The sequence below is a fragment of the Protopterus annectens genome, chromosome 17.part0 (genome assembly GCF_019279795.1).
Source record: "Protopterus annectens isolate FY-2018-M chromosome 17.part0, PAN1.0, whole genome shotgun sequence".
Lineage (NCBI taxonomy): Eukaryota > Metazoa > Chordata > Ceratodontiformes > Protopteridae > Protopterus > Protopterus annectens.
Genome location: NC_056751.1, coordinates 643,232,172 through 643,257,076, shown reverse-complemented (window position 1 = coordinate 643,257,076; position 24,905 = coordinate 643,232,172). Strand labels below are relative to the sequence as shown.

Genomic DNA, 24,905 nt, shown 5'->3' with positions numbered 1-24,905 from the left:
GAATGTTTATACTTGTATACTAAAAACCTTGATTCTTTTTTCTTGGTAAAATGCAGCAGGAAGATGGAACTGTTGTGAAGTTTTCTTGGTTCATTCAGGATCCTAATGCAAATAAAGTTGCTGAAAGTGATCTACAAATTCGTCATTAGCTTTAGGTCATGCATACCCAAAAAAGGCAGATTTCTCTTAAAAGATGGTCATCTAATAAGGACTAGTGACAGCTCAAAAATATTCTAATGGGTAATATCTTTGGGTACAGACGGGAATTATGCAACTGCATGCAGATGAACCAACTGAAGCTCATAGATGGGAACAGACGAAGTTATGAGACAGCAAAGATGCATATTACTGGCTGGGTGGTGATACTACTGAATATGTACAATAAAGTAAAACATGCTGCAAATTCCAGCCAGTTTCCACTAGCCACAGTACACCCCCTAAAAAAAAGAAAAATCACAATGTCACGTTTTGACTTCCAGGTTGATTGGATCAGTCCACTAACTAGATTTTCTAGAGGCAGTCAGTATTTCTTAACTATCACATGTAAATTTACAAACTGTATTGAGTTCTTATCTGCTGCTAATATCAGTACAGGAACAACTTCCTTGCTTTAAATCAAGCATGTATTTAGTCACTGGGGTTATTACCCATGAGAGTAGAATCTGAAAGGGGACCACGTTACATTAGTGAAGTAATAGAAAAGGTATGGAACATTTGGCATTGCAAAGAAAATTGAATGTGTCTCATCACGCCAAATCCTTTGGTCAGATGGAGTGAGCAAACCAAACAATAGTCCAAAGACTAAGTAAAATTCTTCAGATCCTCTTGAAAAAAAAAAATTCTCAAGCTAACCCTACCAATGATAGTCATCTGTGGCATTCCTAGTACATCAGGTGATGTCTCACCCTTTGCAATGATTACTTGAAGGAGACTGGTGCCGCCTTTGCTTCCTCTGTATACCACAGGAGATGAAGCAAAGTTCGATGCGTGCACTCTCTGCCCATGAACATGTGACCCCTCCAACAGAGCATTTCAAAGAATTCTCTGCCCAGAGCAATTTAGAAATTAGTGTGCATACCTTTAACACTTACTGTAACAAGAAGGCTGGCACCAGGCAGTACCAAATAGATGCCAAAGTATTCTATTTTATGTATAGTAGATAAAAGGCAAATATAAAGAATTCCTACCACGTTCAGATAGGCAGGTCTTAGGTAATAGGTAAAATGTTATTTATTACTATCAGACAGAAGTAAAAAGAAAAAGCACTTATTAAATGGGATAACCTTAATGAGTTGCAGCCCTTCCATAAAACCAAAACAGTTGCTGCTAGTCTAGTAGGTGAATAGACAGACCTGGAAAACAAAGAAGTAGAGTGAACAACTGTCTAATGATAGCATCATATAATGCTGGTATTTGTCAAAAGGGCTAAATAATGGTAACTTTCCTTTGCTTTCCTGTTTAGGTATTGTATTTAGATGCACCTTGCTGGTCATCTACATTCAGTAGGGGGGACTCCAGGAAGGGAAGCCTTTATAATGAAAATATTATTAATATTCTTAGCCAGAATTATTATTATTCTTGATGTCATTATTAGCATATTGTATTGTTTACATTTTTTAGCTTGTCTTTCGTGAGTTGTTATGCATCAACTTTGCTAACTTTGAAGTATATAGTATGAACAACCAAATACCAAAAATGAGCAAACAGGGATATCTCAGTTGTACCTTAGACCCATTCTTCTTCTTTGCAAAAATCACCGTAAAAGGTGTAAGCAAAACAACCCAGTAAAACTATGCTAAAAGATCACCCATGTCCTCTCTCTAATGATGCTGAGGGCAATATCAAGAAATTTACTTATCCCTAAAATTGAATATGGCCTGCCACTTAGTCTTACTGTATAGTGTTACGTCACATAAACTGCATACATCTGAAAACAAAATATTGTGTTTTTATTGGCTAGCTGATGTATATACCCATCACTGCAACTTTCATAAGGGTTTTAATTGGTTTCTTTAGTCAGTTTACTTCTCAGCATAACTGTATTTAAAGTTGCCATTCTCAGTCAGTGCTCCCCCAAGAAAAAAGCATATCCATCAAGGAACAATTATATATATATTCTCAGGAGAAACTGGGAAGATGCCATCACATTAATCAGACTCAGGTTCAAGTCAACCATTGGTGGAAAAGCATGTGCCAGGTTGGAGCCAGCTGTCTAAGACCTCCACCTGAAGTTATTAAACTTGGTTTTAATGCTAACATAAAAGAACATCTACGTAATGAATTAAAATGTTAAAATGTGTTTGTTTTCATAATGAAGACTAATACTTTATCCTAAGCTAATAGATCAGCTTAAAGATATACACACATATATATATATATATATATATATATATATATATATGTGTGTGTGTGTGTGTGTGTGTATATATATATATATATATGTATGTGTCTATGAATCTACTTTTAAAGCCCATATTACCATTAAACTGAACAAAACAGTATCAAGACGATAAACTCAGTTATAATGCTAAACTCAGTTATAATGCCTGAAAGTTTACACACTCGAATGTTAAAACATCTAAAGTTAATATAATGCTAAAATGGGAAGTGTTTAAGTGGTTCGCTATCACTTTAAGGGTTTGTATGCAGCATTAAAATATATATATATCTACATATATATATGTATATATATATATATATATATATATATGTATATATATATATATATGTATATATATATATATATATATATGTATATATATATATATATATATATGTATATATATATATATATATATATATATGTATATATATATATATATATATGTATATATATATATATATATATATATATATGTATATATGATGTTACGTTACAATTTCTTGGGTTCATTCCAGACCTCTATAATGGTATAACTTCTGTAAAAGAAAAAACAGTGTTGATTATTGAGTAGATTTATGGTTTGCAATGGAGCATACAACAGCAAAAATATTGGAGTTTGAAGTAGAATCATTAAGGGAAAAGTAAAGGGAGTCTTGTTACTTCATTTCTAGGAAGTGTAAAACAGTTAAAAGAATTGTGTGCAAGTGATCGGTACACTGTTAAATACGTAACATTTAAGTTTTATAATACTTGGTTGAAAATTTGTTTTCACGTTTAAGATATTCATCTTTGTGTTAGTGTACTAACTCACATAATTCATAGTAGCAAGTCTTACCTAAACACTGCCCACCATTCACCAATCAGTGAAAGTAAATTAATAATTCATGCCAATGGCAGCATGAATATTCATTACCTAGTCCTACTTTAACCTTTTTCTCAGTGTTCATAGGTTGGTAGTAGGCTATCAGCCCTAGGGCCCATACAAGCATAGCCATAACAATTCCCTGGCTATTTCTTCCCACAGTATTTACTGCCCTGGACCCCTGTCTAGCAGTGTGACTGATGTGATCCCCGGGGTGAATTTCCTATCTCCCCTCCAATCGTCAAGGTTCCATTTGAAGAGAGCCAAAGAGGAGGTCTGCTTGACAGGTATGGGAAGTCTATTCCTATTCTGAGGAGTCTTTGGGTCAGGAACCTTTCCCTCCAGCATGTTTTGTTCATTGTGATGACAAGGTTTAGATCCCTGGAGCGTGTGGCTCTGAGGGATTAGGATTTCTTTAATTGTAGCATGTCCAACACCTTTGAGTTTGACATGGCCTTGTATGTTAAGCAGAGATCTGAGTAGACGACATGCAACAGAGTATCGCTGGAGTTTTTGTAGACGGTCAGCATAGGGCATCTATGTAGTGTGATCTCAGAGTTGTTTTATTTAATTTGGGGGGTGTGGGGAGTGCAGCCCCACCCACATTCGGGGATGCAGGGGAGCTTGTCTCCTGCAAAAAATAAAGAAAAAATATTATGCATCTTTTTCATATCGCATCACATCTGTTTCACATGTCTATCAGCAAGGATATGCCCACTTCTGTGCAGAATGTCCTTTTACTATACTGATAAAAAGCCAAGTACGCATTCAAAATATTGATTTGTTTGTTTAATTATGCTTTGTGGTAGAAAAACTAAACTAACTGTTCATTAAAATTAGAAGGTATTTAGTTTCTGTGAGATGTTTATTGGTGTAGGGCATGAAAGTAATTTTCATTGTATGTTTTTTGATATTTTCATAGTCGAGCTTTACATTTTAGATGTTTTGGTAGTCGAAGTTTTAAACTTTCAGGCCCTACAACTTTCGAGTTTATCATCTGGATATTGTGTTGTTCGGTCTAATGGTAATATGGGATTTAAAAGTAGATACATATATTTATTAATACACACACAAGAGAAACTTTGCAAGAAATCATTTCAGTTTTATGGACACCTGAGACAGTAGGCACAGTACCCAGGACTGCTTCTCCAGGTTTCAAGGAACAAAGACCCTTAGAAGACTATTCTGACCCAGCACACCAGGCATCATCATATCCCTGTCTGATGGACCTCCTTCCTATGCATAGGACAAGTACCACCAAAAGGTCCCAGTGGTCATTAACCTAGAACACACGTATGAACCTATTCCAACCCAGAATGATCTGAGGAACCATAAAAGGGACTAAACCATAACCCCAAAGGATGTTTCCTGCTCAGAATCTACTCAATATAACATAACTTTTTTACTCGGAGATTTGCACATTATTTGACCTACCTAAACTTTTTGATGTTCATTGAACCCTTCCAAGTGATTTTTTTCTGCCTTGCTAATGCTGTATAGCATTTTGATTAATGGAATTATTTAGTTGCTGTTTTTTATGTTTATGTAATACATTTTATTTCTATACAGCCTCAACATAACAAATGCTTTGTTTTCAATTCTAATCTTTTTTTAACCTAGAACAAGAGGTTTGAAAAAGGGAAAATACATCTTGAGCCAAATTATTTTCCACCTCTATCTTTGATACTGCTGTGTAGGCCAAATTCATAGCCGATAAAAGAGTATATTGCTATAAATTTGTTCTGATTCATAATGCAAAATAGTTTCCTCATTCTTCTGCACATTATTCTTTGAAATGAAAAATCAAAATAAATAAACACGATGTTATTTGAAAAGTAATGTATTATACAGTAAAAAAGTTAAATTTCATGTCAGTGCTTCCATACATTTGTACTTATAGTAGTCAGTATTTCAAATCATATAAGCTTTGAAACACTTTCATTTGGCAGGAAAGGACACTTAATGGCACTAAAGCAGATCAAGGTATTCCTGGCATTTTCATGAAGTATGACATGAGTTCCCTTATGGTCAAAATTACAGAAGAACGAACACCTATTGGTCAGTTTCTGATCAGGCTTTGTGGCATAATAGGAGGGATCTTTTCAACTGCTGGTATGTACTGTACACTCTGTATGTATACTGTTCATTAAAATTAACAGAAAACATAACAACATTGATGTCTAGTGTAACAATGTTGCTTATTTCAGTGTTGCCTTATTCTGTAGCACCAAGACTTCAAACTTCTTTAATTTTAGCACTTTGACAACTATGGTTTGCCTATAAAACTGTAGAACTTAAAAAGAAAAGAATAATAATTTTAATGACTTAAATATAGTTTATTTACTTAAACATATAGGTTCTTAGGTTCATAAGTATTTACTAGGCTAACAACCACAAGGGCCTTTTTAAGCCTAGCCATGCATGCTAAATCTCTGACAAGGTCTGACACCCTTGATAAGTGAAAGCATGAGCTGGGAGATGAACCATTTACAGGTTATTGTTTGCATTAGAGACAGAGGTGCCAAACCAGGCTCCATTTTCCCATCAAATTGTCCAAGTTGCACTTGAATTGCGTTGGGGATGAACTCTGCTTCACATGGATGGGGAGCCTTTTCCATAGACTGGGTATTCTCTGGGATATATACCTACTGTATCTCTCCAGCAGGTCCTATTTATATCACAGGTAAGGTTTAAGTTTTTAGAATGGGTAATTCTGGTACTATTTGTTTTGTGGATGTGCAGGAGGTCCGTTAGGGTGGGGTCTGACAATACCCTGTATGCCAGGCATAGATCTCCCTTCAAAAGCCTGTAGGAGACAGGAGATAGAATGCAGGAATAGGGACTTCAGGCAGTCTGCATACTGCATAAGACATATTACTTATGCCCTGTATTTTTTTTAATTAGGAACCTCTGCGGACATTCCAGTTGTTGGTTAGGTACATACCAAAGGGTGCATTGTACTCCGTGAATGCTAGGTCTGATTAATGCTGAGTACAGTGGAACAATGACTTCCTTGGACTTAGATGCCATACCTTTGTTTATAAGTTGCACAACATAGAATGATTTCCTCATCACTGTAGACACATGATGATCAAAGGCTAGATTGCTATCTGTGCGTGTCCCTAAGTACCTGACTACTGGGTCATCTCTAAGGGATGTGTTGTCAATATGATAGTTACCAGGGATGGATGACTTCCCAAATGATACTATTATGCATTTCTTGGCATTTAGTTTTAGTCCATATCTCTTGACACCACTTATTTGTCTGTGTCAGCCCCTACTGGGGAACATTTGTGTCAGTGTGAGATTCATTGGCAGCTCCTAATTTGCAATCATCTGCAGATTTAATCAGCCAGTGACCACTGACATTGGTCTTGACTTCTGAGAAGTAAATGCAAAAAAGGAGTGGTCCAAGGACTGATCCCTGAAGGACTACACTTGTGACTGGCCTCTTTGTAGAGGTGGACTCCCCAATTCTAACTTCCTTGTTCCTGTTTGTGAGCCAGTTGGCTATCCACCGAATTACATACGGGTTTGTACCTAACCTCTTGAGATTGTAAAAAATGCCCAAGTGGTGTAGTGTGTCAAATGCCTTGACCAGGTCAAGGTAGGCAGTGTGAATAACTTTGCCCTCATCCATTCCTCTGGTGACCTTCTCAAAGAAGTCCACCAAGTTGAGTAGGCGTGATCTGCCCTCGATGAATCCAAACTGGTTGGGTCCAATGTCTGGAGGTTTATTATATCTGTATTGATAATCTCCATGATAATTCTTTCCATGGCTTTACATATAAGACTAGTGAGACTTATGGGTCTCTAGTTTCCAGGGTCTACAGATGGCCCACCTTTGTGCAGAGGGATGACTGTTGCCTTTCTCCATTCATGAGGCACAAAGTCTGTTTGGAAGTTACAGTTAAATAGTAATTCGAGAGGCCGTATTAGGTCATGTTTCATGCTATGTATAAGACATCCTGGGATATTGTCTGGGCCCATTGATGCAGTGTTCTAGGTCTTAGAGAGATCATTAAGGACCAGTTCCCTAGTAATAGTAGGCTGAGTTATATTTGATGATATTTCCTGAGGGAAATTTGAGGGGCAGAAAGGAGTAAAGTCAGAGATGAATTTATCAGCCAGGAGGTTTGCTATATATTCTGGCTCAGTATAGCTGGCTCCATTTACAATGAGCTCTGCACACAATTGTGTATGGCCTTTGAGGTTATGGACATGGCTAAAGAAGGCTTTGTGGTTGTCCTTGGCCTGGGAGGCCAAACGTACCTCAAATTTGGCTTTGGTAGACTTCATTTGTCCTCTGAGTTTGTTTAGTTTGATGAAAGTGCTTTTATCCTTCTGGGTGCTGCACCTTCTAATTTTTGCCATGATTTTCTTCCTCCTGTTATACATTGATTGATTTTTGTGATTCCACCAGGGTGGCTTGTTTTTTGAGTTGGTTCTGTACTTCTTCCTGGTGGGTACAGCTGCCTCTATGCAGCTATTAACATGCTTGTACAGGGATTCTGTGAACAGTTCTGCATAGGCAGAAGTATTCCCAGGGTTTATAGGGGCTTGAAATTTTGCCAAATTCTCAATTAATAGCAGGAGGTTAGCCTTAGAATAGTTCCTGAGTATTCCCGGTTGAGCTGCAGGTCCAGGTTTTATTTTTACTTCAAAGAAAACCATTTTGTGGTCTGACATTACCAGGGAAGGCATTACAGTAGGAGGTCGGCAGCACTCTCCCATATTAGTGAGGACCAGATCCAGTATGGCTGCACCCCTGGTTGGTGTATCGACTATCTGGTTCAGGGAGTTTGTGTTTACAAAATCCCTGAATCTCTGTGCATGTACAATTGATGTATAGGATTCCCTGTTAATAGTGGGATAATTAAAGTCGCCCACGAATATGGCATTGGGTTGGATGGTTAGTGTTTCTGATAAGTTTAAATACATGGTATGGGTTTCCTGGGTCATAGAGGCGGGCTTATAGCTTGCAAGGAAGTGGTATTGTAAGTCTGAATCTGTTTTATAGATGGAATTTTGTGGCTGGTTTCTGTAACATGTTGCTACATGTTTGACATTCCAGCCTGCTTAACAACATTGGGAAAGATCTAAAATGATAGCTATACAACACACATCAAACTGCACAGAAACATTAAACATCTAGGTCTATATTGTTTGTATTTGGAGCTAAAAGTGATGCTGAGGTCTGTTTATCCTCTTTGTTGCAAATAAGGGATGAAAGGCATATAATTTCCAGTAGGTCAAGAAGCCTCATTCATTATCTATGGCTGAAGTTTTTGCTTCATTTTAAGAATGAACTGATGTAGAAGCAGTAGATGTGAAAGAAGATCTTTGGAGGAAGTAGAGAGTCTTGTATCAGGCTAGCTAAATCAGGTGCTGTACATGATTAAAAATGTGCATTATCTTCCAAACATCCATCTTTGCATGTTTACATTGATTTAAAACCAAATAGTAGTCTATCTGCTTTGCAAGAGTATTTGCATGATCTGGGAAAAACAAATCCCCAGGATTTAATAAAATCTGGGCAGGCATAGTGTAGAGCCTACACAGAAGGTACTGTGTCTGTGTATGCAGATCCCCCTCAGTAGCGCACCATGCATATTAATGAAGGTACATTACAGAGGGAGAGCCAGGGGAGGCAGTATTGAATCAGTGTAAGAAGTGTGTCACTAACTGTGTCCATAGATGAGTAACACACCCCCCCTGCACTGTCCCAGCGCCAGATAGCAATAAATGCAATCTAATAATTGTATTTTTTTTTGTTTATAGTTTGCATGGCATGGCATGCAGTGACTGACGTGCCAGACATCTAAAAATAGAAACCAATTTCATTTAATTTATGATTCAAAGGTCAACTTCAAGCATAGTTTAGTGGGTTTGCTTGGTGTGATGCTTAAATTGGCTCAGAGGTATATGTAAAAGTATAACAGTATTCCACACATCCAAGTAGCCAAGTGGTTACCGTCACAGCCTTATGTGCAGTAGGTGGTGGGGGGGAGGAGTTTGAATACAGGGAAGGAAATTAAGCAATCATTTTCTAAATATAAATTATGCCAATTATTTTGAAGTCATGAAGTGCTGCACTCAGCTAAGCTTTGTAAAGCCATGCTAAGGCAAAATAAGTACTGCCAAAACAATCTCTTTTTAAGGACCACTTGGCTGTGCTTATCTGGTTTGCACACTGCTAAGCATTGCTTAGCGTAATGCTCAGCTCAGATAAGCTGGTTTGCGCTGTGCCAAGTAATGAATCAGTTTTAAAAATGGCCCAATGGTGTTTAAGGGTGGGAAAACAGTCTTATGTAAGTGCAGCAGGTGGGAATACAGCATAACCTGTTGGAGTTTGAACTGTGCAGGTACTATGGCAGGTGTTGGAGATTGTGTGCACTTCCGGGCGCAGCAATGGGTCATTCTGGAGTCCAGGGTCATGATTAGACTCCTTGTGAAAGACCATTATGTCCAGCTGCTGTAGGGCCAGTTCCAGGGATTGGAGTACAAGGCAGAGGCTGAAACCAGCTGGCATGTGATCTCACCAGTGCACCAGGTATTCCCCCATACAAAGGAGCAGATACATCACCAATATGATGATCTGAAGAGTCAGAAGAGGAGACTTCTGGACACCTGGGTCCAGGATGGAAATGCCCCACATTTGTAAACATTATTTTACCAATACCTACTCTGAATGTGTGATAGACAGGTACGCATAATGGTGTGCTTCTCTCCCTACAGCTGCAGAGGAGATAGCTCGCAACCTAGAGACCCATGCAGGTGCCTGTCCAGGTTGTGCATGAGTGTGGTGAGTATGGCTATATCTTGCAATCTATACTCATATAAGCAAGAAAGAGTAAATTATTAACTGCCATTAGGTATATACAGTTTAATTGTATTGCAATGAATGTGGTCATAGACCTGGACTGCAATAAGTGAGTACTGCCAAGTATAGCGTAATAAAGATTAAAGCATGAAACCTGATAAAGTTAATGAAATAACATTTCTACTGCAATAATTGTGGAATTACAGCTGTATTGCAGCACCTGCATTATATGAACTGTTGTGCGACAAGACTTGAAAATATACCATCTACTGCATGAAGACAGCCCTAATAAAGCTATGTTGTGCAATATGTGTGTGTACGTAGGGCTGTAGTTCATGAAATCAAGTATGACATCTGCTCTGAACTAAAAACACAAAGAATGCCACTCAGTGACTCAAGGTTAGCCAAGAAAGAGTCTTATGCTAAAGTGTAGATTTAGAGCTTAACTACAAGATATATGCATTATGATATTTGCTCTGCACTAAGATTTGAAACAATACCAGGAACAACCAAGGTATATCATATATATGAGGACTGTCTTACGTTAACCATTGCATTTCAGCTATATGCATTCCTGCTCTGAGGTATGGTGCTGCAGGCAAGTTTAAAACTGTAATAGCTGTAGACTGCAAATGTACTATCTGCAACTGCATAAGGGTCTGGTAGCCAACCCAATGCTCTGATATGGTTTGTACATATCACAGATATTTCCACCCACTAGGGGCTTATTGTGTACACCTGCATTTTATGTATTAATGTATAGTTAGCCTAGTATCTGTGTCATTCATGAATCTCATGCATGTGTGTTCAAGTGTCACTGCAGTCTTGTATAACACTCTACTTCTATTACCAGATCATATTTTGTTACCAGGTGAGCTCTAGGCAAATATCAGTCAGTCAGTATGGAGCAGTGGCTCAGTAAGTAATTTTGTTAAATACTACGTCTGATGTACAGTTTTTCACACACAGACCAGAGGTCGAATCCAATGACAAGTACTAGTAAATATTATTGAATCAGTTATGTATTGTTAACAGATGTTCTCCCACAGGAATTACAGGTAAATGGGTGCTGTAGCCCTTATTATGGGTTAATAATTTGTATGTTCAGATGTGATAGAGTGTTAACAGCATTGCTCAGGAATGTGATACGATGTCATAAAATAAAGGCAGCAAGCACAATACTAATAAAAGATAATGCAATGAATAAAATGTGTAATCTTGGAACGGCTGAATGCATGGTGTATTTGTGAACGTTTGCTGACAGTCTAACCCAATGTCTGCCAAGAACGGCATAACAGTTGTTTACTCTTTGTACTGTGCATAATACGCCTCTCAAGTGTCACGCTGTCAGACTGTAATCACTGTTGACTAATCCCTCTGTCAGAGATCTGTCATTGACATGATTATGTCAATAGCGCAATCACACTACATTAGTCCACTGTACACCTGGGTAGTCATGTAGGTCCACCTGACATGTAATAGTCCTCTGTAGTTGCGTACCAATAGGTGTTACAGCTTGACCCATACTGTCCCATGCAGATAACTTGAAAGGTATGTACATGCTACAGTAGCTTTAGGGTGCTATTATAAATAAAGGAAGGGGAGACCTGTAAAGTATATAACAATACTGTTGCAAACTATATAGCCTACACTGGTATTAATGGACTGTATTTCTCTCTTCCCCCCATCCCTTATCTTCATCATAGTTTATTATTGTTATACATTGGTTATGGTTTACTATTAACATATGTTGTTCTCTAAACATTATGTTGGGCCTTGTGTTTTGTTCTTGTTATGTATTACAATGGTTGCATACTAAAATATCTTGTTGAATTACTTATGTTGTTGGCCTTAGGCTGTAGCTATTACTGGTATATTGTTACTATACTGACTGTATCTCACTTATTGTTGGGTTCCATATACTATGCAGTGTTATGTCACTGGGTTATTTGCAATGTTCTGGCTGTTATAACTAACTAAATGTTGTGCTTATTACTAACCTATACACATTGAAATACCTCAACACCACAGTTCTACTGAGTAGGCTGGTTCCTGGTGATCCGCCGACCCTACCTCAGCCAGCTATGGCACCAGCTCCCAGCACATCTGGGACCAAAGCTGGTGGTGTCCCCTCCGCTAGCCCTGCACCACCTGTGTGTGGAACTGCCATCAGTGGATGGGGCCTATCCCCCTTGGGAATGGAGGTGGAGGGGGGTTGTCACCCATGACCAGCTAGCAGTGAAGGTGTGCAGGATACTTCATCATGGGGTATGAGAATCGCCTGCGCTGGATTGAGGGCAGACTCACCTACTTGGAGGGGCAAGGTGGGGCCAGTGCCCACACTTCAGCATAGCCACTTTCAGGGCAGTGAAGGAACAGTGCTGACTGCTCATGGGTGTGGAATGCAGTCACACTGCTGCCATCTGGGGCACATAGATCTCTGATTCTACAACATCCTCAGGTTCCAAGGTGTTTAAACCCCTCATGTCACACACCGCCCCCGTATGCTGTCTTGACTGTCCCCAATTGCATCTTGTCCTACCCAAACTACCTCCCCATATGTACCTATAGCCCTTCCCCAACATTCCACTCTCTCCTTAAAAAAAAAAAAAAAAGTAAAGGGCTCCTGTCCCACAACAAAGTCACACCATACATAGTTCTCCATTTCATACCCATGTCCACTAGACACAAGTAATTATTCCATTAATTAATGAACACAGTTATGTTGCTCTCACTGCTGTCTCTGGGGTGTGATGCTCCAAATTCCAAATTCTGTAAAATCTGCACAGCTGTTGCTGTACAAGTAATGGGGTGCTATGGTCCTTTCCTACACCTGTCCTGCACATCCCTACCTGCCTTTCAGTATGTTTTTCACCCTGCTTGCCCCTGTTTAACCACTTTCATATCATCCCTTTTTTTCTTTTCCTTTTTTATTTTTAACACAGGTTTAAGCGGAGCTAAGAGGAGCAGCGCGAAGTGAGCACAAACCCACTTAAAACTGCTTAAATGTGTCTTAATCATCTTGTGTTTCTGACAGTGTTAGGCACATCTGCAAAATAATCACTCCTGCCACGTCTTGAACTCAGGCCCCTGTAAACTTCAGTATATTGCATTAGCCCACTAGGCCTCTCAACTCTGAACTAAAGCAGGTGTTTCCACCAACATATCCTGATTGCCACTGACACACTGCAAGTACATATAATGGGGAAATTGGCAGCATATGTGGGACTGTGATGCAGTCACTTTACCAGTAAACAGCCAAATAAATAATAATAATGGATGTATGTGAGGCCTGGGATAGCAGGTATAGCTGTCAACTGTACAGACAGTTGCAGAATGTTGTGCCCCCTAGTTTTGGCACAGATTTCAGCAAAACATATGTGTCTGCTAAAGTACTGGCAAGTCATTAAAGATTGAGGTTAGAAGATGATGACAGACATTTCAGTGCCACATCTGATACCCATCACAAAACACATGCTAATGCAAGTCCTGTGTCACAGCCTGTGTGCATGCCCATATATCTTGCAAATACACCTACTAAGCAGTGACTCAGTATCTCAGTCTTTTAAATGTCTTGCATGCAGTACATTTTCCCACCTACAGTCCTGAGTTTGAATCCAGTATGTTGCACTTTAAATTTTTGTGAATACAGCAAATAATGACTGAGTTTTGGAATTTTAACCAAAACCGGTTGCTGCTATTGAATTAACTGCTACCCATGTTAGCAAGTCAAAGGCCTGTAGGTAGGGGCACACTGCAGATATTTGTATAGCCTACTACTCTCTGATTGGCACTGTTACATAACATATCTAGCATAAGCACATACCATGACTTGACTGTAATGGCTATCCTCACCCTGGCACTGCTGTAAAGACAGAGCTGACACTGCTCCCTCAGTGATACATACAGCTTGCTGTCCTTTAAAGTGTATTACATGATGTACCATCATTCAGCTCCTCTGTCTGTGAATGTCGCACAGGAATAGTTCAGACATTGTAAAGGTGTCCTTGACATACTCTGTCTAGGTCACTGTTTTGTCAACATTCGTACCTCATCACTTGAGAGCTATGCCTAGCATACCTGGCAACCCCCTACAGCAGGAATTCAGGTCATAGCCATTATTAGTAGGGGGATACAGGCCCAACCTCCGAGACAGAATGTACATATTGGTCATACAAAATAAGGGTATGAATACAGTAACAGATACTACTGTAGCATAACTGGTTTCTGAGGGTTCTGGCATGTGACAACCAGATGCTCTACATTCTGAAAACAAACATCAGTTAATGTCTAATCATTTGTCAGACATCCCCATGTTTGTGGAAAAAGGACCACATATATCAGGCACACGTACACATTCTGCAAACGCCTGTGTACTGGAGAAGTAGGACGCATACAGGGAAGATACATTACAGCACATTTGCATTGCTGTCTGTCACTGTGGCATACTGATGTTGTTGGACTATCTTCATATACTTGCAATAACACACACTTATTTGTCTGACAGTGGCTGTATGACATGGTACTGGGATGTTGCCCATAGGAGACACACCACAGTAGATGACATTGATGGGTGTGGAGACATACAGCACATTCTGTCATGGCACACAGGGACATAGCCAGTATTGCTACTATGTTGCTGATAGCCACATGCATAGTGTGATGATAGACTGTGGGGTACAACATGGGAAGTAGCAGTGGATAGTGCAGGCCAGTTTTGATGTGCAGGGTCTGTACATAGTGGATAGCAATGTATCTAGTCCTGTGATTTGTTCCCCTCTTCTTGTCTTTCAGAAAGGATGTGTAAGCAGAGGCACCTGTCATTTTCAACCGCTGAAAATAATGTTATCCTGGATGGCCTCAGATTGCATCACAACATTCTGCTGTCCAGGAGTCACCAGCATCATGAACAATGTGCAGCACTTGGGCTGACCTCATCACAGCAATTAGGCAAGTAGGGCTACAGGGCAGAAGCTACGAGCAGGTGTGACACTGTGTAACAGATATGGTCAATGCTGCATGACAAAGGGCTTCCACTGTGGCCAGGGACCATGCTGTTACTTGTGGAGGGCCTGCAGCAGAACAACCACTCTCAGCCACAGAGGAATTCCTGGTGAACCTGGGATCAACCAACAGCTCCCAAGCATCCCTTACCCCATACAGTGTGGAGGTTGGTGCGACAGGATCCACAGCAGAGGAACATCCAGGTAAGCCTCCTGTGTTCATCACTGTAATACAGTATCAGTCAGTGTGGCAGCCTCTACATACCAGTACATGGTTGTCAGGTCTATCTGCAATGGGGGGGATCAGTTTGGTTTTATCGTAGAGTTGTTCACACATACTCAGAATGTCAGCAATGTAGGCAGTATCACATTACCTACTGTACATGTTGATATACGCACATATTATCCTGTAACAATGCCACATTTGGTATTGCTGAAAATACCTCTCCCTCACATTTCCATCGGTAGGTCAGATGTGGCTGAAGTCCAAGGTCCTGTACCCGGTGAGAGTGATACTGTATTTTTATGGAGCATATATAAGCTAAGAATGTTAAGGGCTGTCATTTTGCTGAAGAGACAATTGATATGCCAGACTACAATAGTTGTATGCTTAGTTTCTGAGGGGTTAACTGAAGTGCATTGAATCAAGAATCACAGTTGTGTATTTGCAGGAGCAGTAACATATTTGCACTTATTTTTGTGAAGGTCTGTGCAGTCTGCTATGCAAGAGGCATTAGTATGCTCAAGATGGGTCACTGTGTTTTAGATGTAGGTTTATTACATACACTCACATATTGCTTAGCTCACAGGTGTATAGTAGTAGTAATATTAAGCTGACATAGCTGCACTGTATGTTATAAATCACCTGTCTTGTCTGTGTATGATGTATTCTGCTTGTGTGCTGTGCATGTGATCAGAAGTAAGATGTATATGTAATGCAGTTGTGGCTCCTAACCTGTGTGTGTGTGTGTGTGTGTATATCACCATACATAATACTGCAAGTAGTAATGTAGATATTTTGTCTTCTTCCTCACAGGTGACCATGGGGGTTGGAGTGTATCCCCTTCACAACCTGATGTCAGTGTCTCATCGGACTCTAATGATGGTGACCATAGTGAGGCACAGGTGGGATTGTTGGGGGCTGAATGTGTCCCATGGGTTGACATTCCACTTCTTCCCCCATTGTCAGTATGCCCACACATACCCAGTCCCCTGTGGCCACAGATATCAGACAGTCAAGAGTGTGGCAGTATCAAACAAGAGAGTGTGGCATCAATGGCATCAGTGAGTTTAGACATTAGACATAGAGAGCTGGCGAGGTTCCAAACAGGCAGATTGACAGGGTTGCTCGAAGGAAGATTGCTGCCCATCAATCACCTATCATAGGTGTCACATCACGGGTCACTTGACTCATGTTTTGGTCCATCATGGAGGCAAAGGCATGTTCTGAATGCAACACCAGATGGATGCTCATTATCATGGATGCAGCACTATCTGACATCCGTGACTCCCTCCACCACATTGGTGACATCATGGATTGTTTCACTGATGTAATGTATAGATGGTGGGGTGAGACATTGTCAGTCCATGACCACACATTGTGCTGGAACATCTGTTGGGAGTAAGCCATCAGACATGTGAATGTAGGTCAGCAACAGCATCTGCTGAGAATCCATGTCACCATGCACACTCACGCTCCCGTAGTGGCAGTGCCTCCAGCACTACAGAAGAGTGGGTGCTGTCCACACCATGATGTGGCAGGCCATGGGCATGTGTTCCTGGGTGGTCTCGTGAGGGACACGGGCCCAGTAGATACCAGTCATCAACAGCAACTAGCATCACATCTGATCCTGGACATGGTGGTGCCAATGCCACTCCTGGCAAAACCAGTTCCCTTGTTCATGGCCTGAGACGGTGAATTGTTTATTCTGCCATGTACACTCCACAGCTGTCCAACATACCCACATGCAGGGCTGGTACCTGACTTGACTGTGTACACGCACACACTCAAACATCACTGTCAAATGCAGGTCACCAACAGACACTCATGGCACCTCTCCATGGCCTAGCTAACCAGCACCCCTTCCTGACTCACACACAATGTCAACTGTTTGGTACAGCCAGGGCCTCTGGCATCCCCACACCACACCCTGTGCATGTGATGATACCTGTGCCACATCCCTGCCATCCATACCATCGATGTAGAGACAACAAATATGTGTCTGATGCATAGGGTAACTATATTACATTACATGATATTTTGTACGGTAGTGTTATGCCATGACAGGTGCTGTATGCTGGCATGTGTCATGAGTACATATCAATGTGTTTGTACCTTTGTTGCATTATGTTAGATGGCAGTAGTTTTGCAGAATGACAGGTGTCTCTCAGAACTGTGTATGTTTCTGTTCCAGGGGTCTGAGTGGCTACGCTCTGGATACTTGGTTGACAGCACAGCAGCTCAGGATGGCATGGCAGCATGGCGGAAGTACAACATCAGCAAGGTATGGCTGTATATGTGCATGGTTACCTGGGTGCATATGTGTAGAACAGGGTGTCAGGGAAATTAGGGTGGACAGCGTAATCCTACATACATACCCCATGAAAGACATGCTACCCTCAATACGTGTCACCTTGATGTTCTGTACCTATAGTTGTAGGTGGTGGCAGATAGCATTTATCCATAGGTAGATGTGGGTTATTTAGGGCCAGCAGCTACTCACAGGGCCATAAAATGTATGACCATTGCACACAGATAAATGAAACATGCACACTGCTGCAAGGGGATATATTCACACACACACAGTTGCCCTTATTGAGATTAGAACCCCTACCTACCTGTTAGTATACACTGTAGCACTAAGTGCTTATCGCATGCACCACAGAGCTTATCTGTTTTGAGATTGACAGCCAGTGCTGTTAAGGTGGAGGACATCAGCAGACCTTCTAAAGGAGGCCAATGGGAAGGTGGGCAAGTAGGCACAGGGCCTTAAAATGCATAATCATTGAACACAGGCAAGACAGGCACACTAATGCAAGGGGATATATTTTCTCTCTCTCAGACACACACACACACACACACACACACAGGTGCCCTTATTGAGATTAGAACCCCTATCTATCTGTTAGTATACACTATAGCACTATGTACTTATCGCATACACCACAGAACGTATCTGTTTTGAGAGTGTCAGCTGGTGCTGTTAAGTTGGATGAAGTTGGCAGGTGCTGACTGCAAGGCCAGTGTTGAGGGCGCTAGTCACAGGGCCATAAAATGATTGAACATTGCACAGACATAGGCCTGATGGGCATGTCTGTACTGCTGTAAGGGAAATATCTACATACACACACACACACACACACACACACACACACACACACACACACACACACACACACACACACACACACACACACATACTGTGGCTGATGTGAGATTAGAACCCCCACCTACCTACTATTACACACTACAACTCACAGTACTAATTGCACATGCCACTAGTTACATTTGGTGTACATGTGGCTGCAGCTACAGTACATGTGGGCTACGCAAAGTGGCCTTGCCTTCCACAGCTTGTGTGGCCTGCAGAATGCACCTGCTTTATGCTGTTATTGTATCTAGTGTCGTAGCAGTGGGGTACCTGTTAATACCCCTGCTATGTGTGTACAGTTACTAGTATCACCATTTTTGGCCAGTAGCAGTTTGATAGTGAACAATTGGCTAGTGACAATATGGCCTGCCCAAGTCCTGCATTGCAGCCATTGCACATTACAACACCTGCTCACCATTGTGTGTCTACAGGGTGGAAATCCACAGGCACAGGGTTCTGTGGTTTGGTGGATTATGTCATTATGCATCTGTGGTTTTTTCTATCAGATAACAGTTGTGTATGTAGGTGCAGATAATCCCAGCATTCTGCATATAGGTGTGGATATTTGTGCATCCCCACATACACACATATACACACTCACACACACACATATATATATATATATATATATATATATATATATATATATATATAGATATATATAGATATATATGATGTCAATGTAGATGTAGCTGTGTGTGCGCATTATGTAGATATTTGTGGAGGGTGTACATAGCTGTCTGTATGCACAGACATATTTTCACATATCAGTTCTTTAGGTAGATGAGGCATCAGAGATGGGCTGATATTAGCTAAGTGTAGGAGCATGCCCAGTGTGACTCTCAGTACTTACAAGGTGATTCCAGGCCTGACCTACCTGTACGTTCGTCTGGGATTTTGTATGCTACAGCCAAATGGCTGCTGCAGATGATTCAACAGTCCAGCACCTCCCTGATATTTTGTTCAAGGGATTTCCCGGCTATGTGCTGAATGTTGTATATGACTCATACCTATTGACTGTACAGATTGTAAAACACTGTACAGAATTATGCATCATATGTATGGTATGCTTTGCATAGCATTGTGATGTTATATCAGTGGCAAATCATTATAGATTGACTTTAGGAAATGATGACAGACTCCTGACTCCATACACACCAGGAAACCCATGCTACTGCACAACCAATTGTTCTCTGCACTTTCTACATTTGCCTGGCCACTAGGTAATACTTCTTATATTTGGGCCTTTGTCTTTCTACCATTCCTGGCTTTGTCCAGATTTCCTGTAATATCACACACAAGGTTACAGTCTTCACACCTCTGACTTTACATATTTTGCAGGATGTCCAGCATTCCACTCCATATGTGTGCTCTGATCCTCAGACATTTGTGTGTTTCTGATAATATACTACTACATGGTGCCCACTGAATTGCTGTAGGTACTAACACAGTTATGTGATGGCCTTTACATCCTGCTGCTACTCTGACTTGTTTCAACCCACTGTTATACTAGCCACCTTCTAGGCTACTCAGAGCATGTGTAATGTCTGTAGGTTTGGCCCTCTATCCCTCCATTGTATCTGGCTTTGTTCAGTTTTCTTGCAGTAACAGATTGTGACATATTGACAGTCTGTGGGACTCATACCATAGGAGCACCTCACATGCAAAAGTTGTAGGTGCAGCCAGCTTTGAACTATGAACACCATCAACCATGCTAATGTACTTAGCCCACTGAGCCACACCAGCCACCAGAAAGTGAGGTTTAGTTCCTCACAATATCTATCAACAGCAGACAGACATACATTTTGAGCCCTGCATATTGTGGACGTAGAACATGTAGCGAGGTTGTTTGGGACAGCCCTGGGAGTGTGTGGTCTGCTGCTATATCCTTGCAAACATACTGTTACTGCAGTTGTATGGGAACATGGCTGTGTTGAGGGTAGGGGACACTAGCATTGACAGTCGTGCTTCTGTCCTATGACCCCACTGTTTGACATTTCCCTTGCATACTGCAGTGAGTTTTGCTGCCTTGCGGCCTACTGCATATTATGGGGCAGCCAGTATTGGATAGAGTATCCACATACCTGGTAGTTCTCTGCAAGTAGTCCACTCTATTCCCTTGCATTCATACAGCAGGTCCATGCATACGCTACTGTAGTCTAGTTCCCCATACATTTGTTGTAAAGGAGAGTGACTTACCTTGTGAATGCAGCAGTTGAGATACCTGTGTTTCAGGGCTGACACTGCCTGATGCATGCAGAACACAGACAATACATGGTAAAGGTACAGGTTGTGTGGTGTGGCTGGCATCTTCTTTACTATGTATGTGAGTCGGAGTAAGGTGTCAGTCCCTAGGTCCCTATGTTGTCAGTTCATGTACTATACATTGCCTCTTTGCCAAGGCCGGGGCATACTGGGCACACCAATGTCTACTTACACGGACAGCCTCTGGGGGTTCCTCCTCTGAGTCCCCCTGTGGGTGTGGCTTTGGGGACCTTGGCACTGGTGGGGGGGCTGTGTGTTCCTTCCCTGTGATGATCCTTCCACAGCTTTTTCCACAGGATCATATTGTGTAGCATGTCACATACTGTGAACATCTGTGAACATGTGGATGTGTACTGCAAGGCTCCACCAGATATATCAAGGCACCAGAACCATGATTTGAGCAGCCCAAACACATGCTCTATGATTTTCCTAGTTTGTGAGTGTGCCTCATTATGGTGTTCTTCGGTAGGTGTGTGTGCATTTCTGATGGGTGTCATCATCGATGTTTCCAGTGTGTAGCCACCCTCCCAAATTAGATGGCCGTATGGGTTGTCCCCCCTGGCAAACATCTGGTACAGCTGTGATATTTGCCAGATATGGGAGTCATGATAATTGCCAGGGCTGCCAGCACACACCTTTGTGATAATGTCCTGGACATTGCACACAACCTGGCAGTTGATGGAGTGATACCCCTTGCAGTTGAGTTAGACTCTACCCTCCTCACCGGGTGGTAATTTAATGTGTACATGAATGCAGTCTATGGCACCCAGTACCTTAGGGTAGTGTGCTATATGGTAGAAGAGATGCATACTGCTGGCCCTCTCCTCAGGGGTGCAGGGTAAATAACTGTACTCACTGGCATGTGTTTGCATGGCAGCCAGAAACTGGTGGAGTATCCTGGATGCAGATGCCTGTGAGACCCCCATCATGTCCCCAGTTGGTCTTTAAGTACCTGTAGCTAGTATTCTAAGGGCTGCACATACCTTTGTTTCCACTGGGATGGGTTCCCCTCTGTTGGCTTTGGGTCTGAGTTGAGGATTGCAGACCTCAGTGGAGTTCTTGTAATATGCCCCTGTCCACACTGTAGTGCTCTATGATCTCCAGCTCATGTAGCTCCTGGAAGGTTACCCTGGGCCTGAACACTCCTTCTCAGTCTAGGCCTATTGTCAGCAGCAGCATCAGCACTGACCTCAGCATCTAGCACATACAGATGTAGCAGAGCAGCAGCAACCTTTGGCATTCTGTCAGTTAAAATTCCCAAGTCTGTACTCCAGTGGTGCAGAGTATGGGGGAAAAATCAGATTGTAGGGTGTATGCATAATTTATAGTGCTCTGCTGCAAATGCAGCCTTTGTGATTGGCTAACTATGATGCATTCCACCTGCCAGGTACATCACTGCTGGGTTTTAATGGCCTAGTGTAAGCGGAACAGGGGTTATCAGTAATTTATACGTGATTGGCTTTCATTGGCTTTCACAGGCAATTTTCTTTTTTTTTTGTTTTAAAATGCCTTCTCTGCTAAGCAATGGGATACGGCGGTCAAACCCATGCCATTGGTATAAGCAATGCTTAGCAGTCACTGGACACACTCCCATGGACGAGCATGCTCAGCACGACTCATACCAGCTAAAACATGCGCCTTGCAGCTAAACAAAGGTTAGCAGCACCGGACACCTCCCCCTGCTTGGCTAAGCAGTGCACTGTGCAAATGGGCACGGCTGAGCTCCACTCCACTTAAGCATATAGGGACACATCCCATTTTGGTGTCAGCTGTCTCTTCTCTGGACACCAACATGGTTCTGGAACTGCACAGATCTTATCTGTGTACACAGCAGCCCATTTTTGCTGTTCAGTAACCCCTGCTCATTTGCATACACATCTATGCACACAGCCTGGATACTTCAGTATCCCAGGGTCTGCCTCCTCAGCAGCCACTGAACTCTACCATTGTACATACTCCATGCAAGTCCCTATAATGCATTACTCTCATATATTTTGTTTTTCATTTTTAAACTTTTTAATATTTTTTTTTTTTGCATAACGACATGTGCACTGCTGTGTGCCAAAATAATGTAATATGGGTATTAAAAAATAAATATTATATTATTTTGCATTATTTTGGACATGCAGGGCATCGTTTTCCACATACCTGTGCCTACTATGCAATTTCTGACCTTCTAAATGGGCCTTTACAGTCCCTGTTCCATTTTTACTTTCTTGTACATGGAAATTTGCAGTGTACACTTTGGACACCAACACGGGGTCTGCACAACTGCCTATCTGCTTGCTGCATTACTCCAGCATCCTCATTTGCATGCAACTTACTTGCTTATTAGTTTATTTCCATGCCACAGACACTTCCATGTTTGCAGACTCGTGCATGTCTGCTCTCTTTACTGTATCACATGGCTACTTACTTCCGTGTAAGCTCTGTGTCACTATGCCTACATAGAAAATCACTCTGTGTAGGCTTTATTGAATTCCCCCCAATGTCTTAACAGATTAATGCAATAAATCTTAACACTGAAGTCATCATCATAATCAGCCCCCTTTTTCCCATTTTCCACATAGGGTTGGGGTATTATCTTAACTGTCGCCATCTCTCTTGTTTCAGTGCTACACTCCTGCTTTCTTCAACACTCATGCCTGACTGTCACAGATCTTCTTTCACACAATCCATCCACCTGTTTGCTGGACATCCTCATTTCCTCTTACCTTCTTCCTGTCGGTCTTAAATCTTCTTTGTCAGATTGCTGACAAGTCATTCAATAACCCGTTAGAAAACTGGTTTGTTGGTTCCACTTTTTAATGAAATAAAAATAAAAAATACAATAATGCGACAACAATTCTCCGTACTAAGCGCTTTCACCCACAATCGTATAGGGCATCTTCAAAGTACAAATTCTTCACTAAAAAGCCATCCTTTATATAGTTGGAATTAAATGAATAATTAATTAATTGGTTAATGATGTAATTGTATAATAACATAATTACTAGTAAGACACTGGAGAAACAGTATAAAAGAAACATCTAGAGAAACAGTGTAAAAACACTGAAAAATTTTCAGAGTCCCAAAACGTGTGTCCAATACTGTAAACCTTAAATAAAACATAACTTTCATTTTCTAGTAATTATTTGATAAACACTAAATATAAATAAAGATTAATCAAAATTAACAGTGTTTGCTAGTATTTAACAGATGAAAATTATTTGACAGATAAAAAAGTTTAACAGATAAAAGCATAAAACAGAAGACATAAAAGCCGAAATTATAACATGCTGTTGATCTCACAAGATATAGAACTCACAGGTTCTACACATATTGTACACATATTTAAAATATAAAATTAATATACATATACTAAAAATATAAATTATTAAATATATATTATGAATTATGAATTGTGAATTGTGAAATAAGTAGTGTGTAATACTTCCACGATCCATCTACATCAGTAATATCTTGAATAAATTATACTTGTGTTTAATTTATTTATAATGAAACAAATAAATAAATAAATATATAAATATATGTGTATAAGTCCATTCTTCAATAACATTTTTCCAGTAATAATCAATCGTTAAAAATTAAAAAATGGTCATAGATCAAAATTTATAATATTAAAAATGTTTAAATCATACTTAAATAAAATATGATTTTAATTTACACTAGAAATAGAAACAGAATCATTGATGCCTGGCAGCATACAGGCATTAAGCCTAAGTTGCCAAAGGCATTCTTTGGCTTCCAAAATGACTTTTTCATCACCCCCCCTTCTGTACATTGTGTGGAGTTCTGTCAATAATAAGGAATAGAAATCTCTTGAAATTTGCACATTTAACGCTATGATTGTATAAGGCACTGGTCTTTTTGTGTTTTTTAATATCTTTGACGTGTTCTGCTATACGTACTCTGAGCTTTCTAATTATTTTACCAACATAGAAAGCTTGACATGTGGAGCAAGTAGCAACATAAACCACCATAGTTGAATTACAATTACCGTGGCCGGACATCTGATTGTTTTTCCAAAATTCGTTATAGCAACGTAAGGGCCATCGTTAATGTATTTGCAAAACTGACATGCTCCACATTTACTCATTCTTGACCTTTTGAAATTGTCACTATTGGTACTAGTTTCAAAAATATCTTTCAGATTTCTACCTCTACTATATGTGATCTTAGGATATGTGCCCACCAC

General features: G+C 40.7%; 1 protein-coding gene across 2 annotated transcripts in view; it reads left to right on the top strand.

The window, feature by feature from the left end:
• LOC122791241 (endoplasmic reticulum-Golgi intermediate compartment protein 2-like) overlaps positions 1-24,905 on the top strand; it is a 429,978-nt gene that overhangs the window by 367,108 nt on the left and 37,965 nt on the right. For both annotated transcript variants that reach the window (XM_044058906.1, XM_044058905.1), the window contains one exon: positions 5,195-5,357. In XM_044058906.1, coding sequence (XP_043914841.1) covers positions 5,195-5,357 — 163 coding nt within the window. The remainder of the gene's footprint in view (positions 1-5,194; positions 5,358-24,905) is intronic.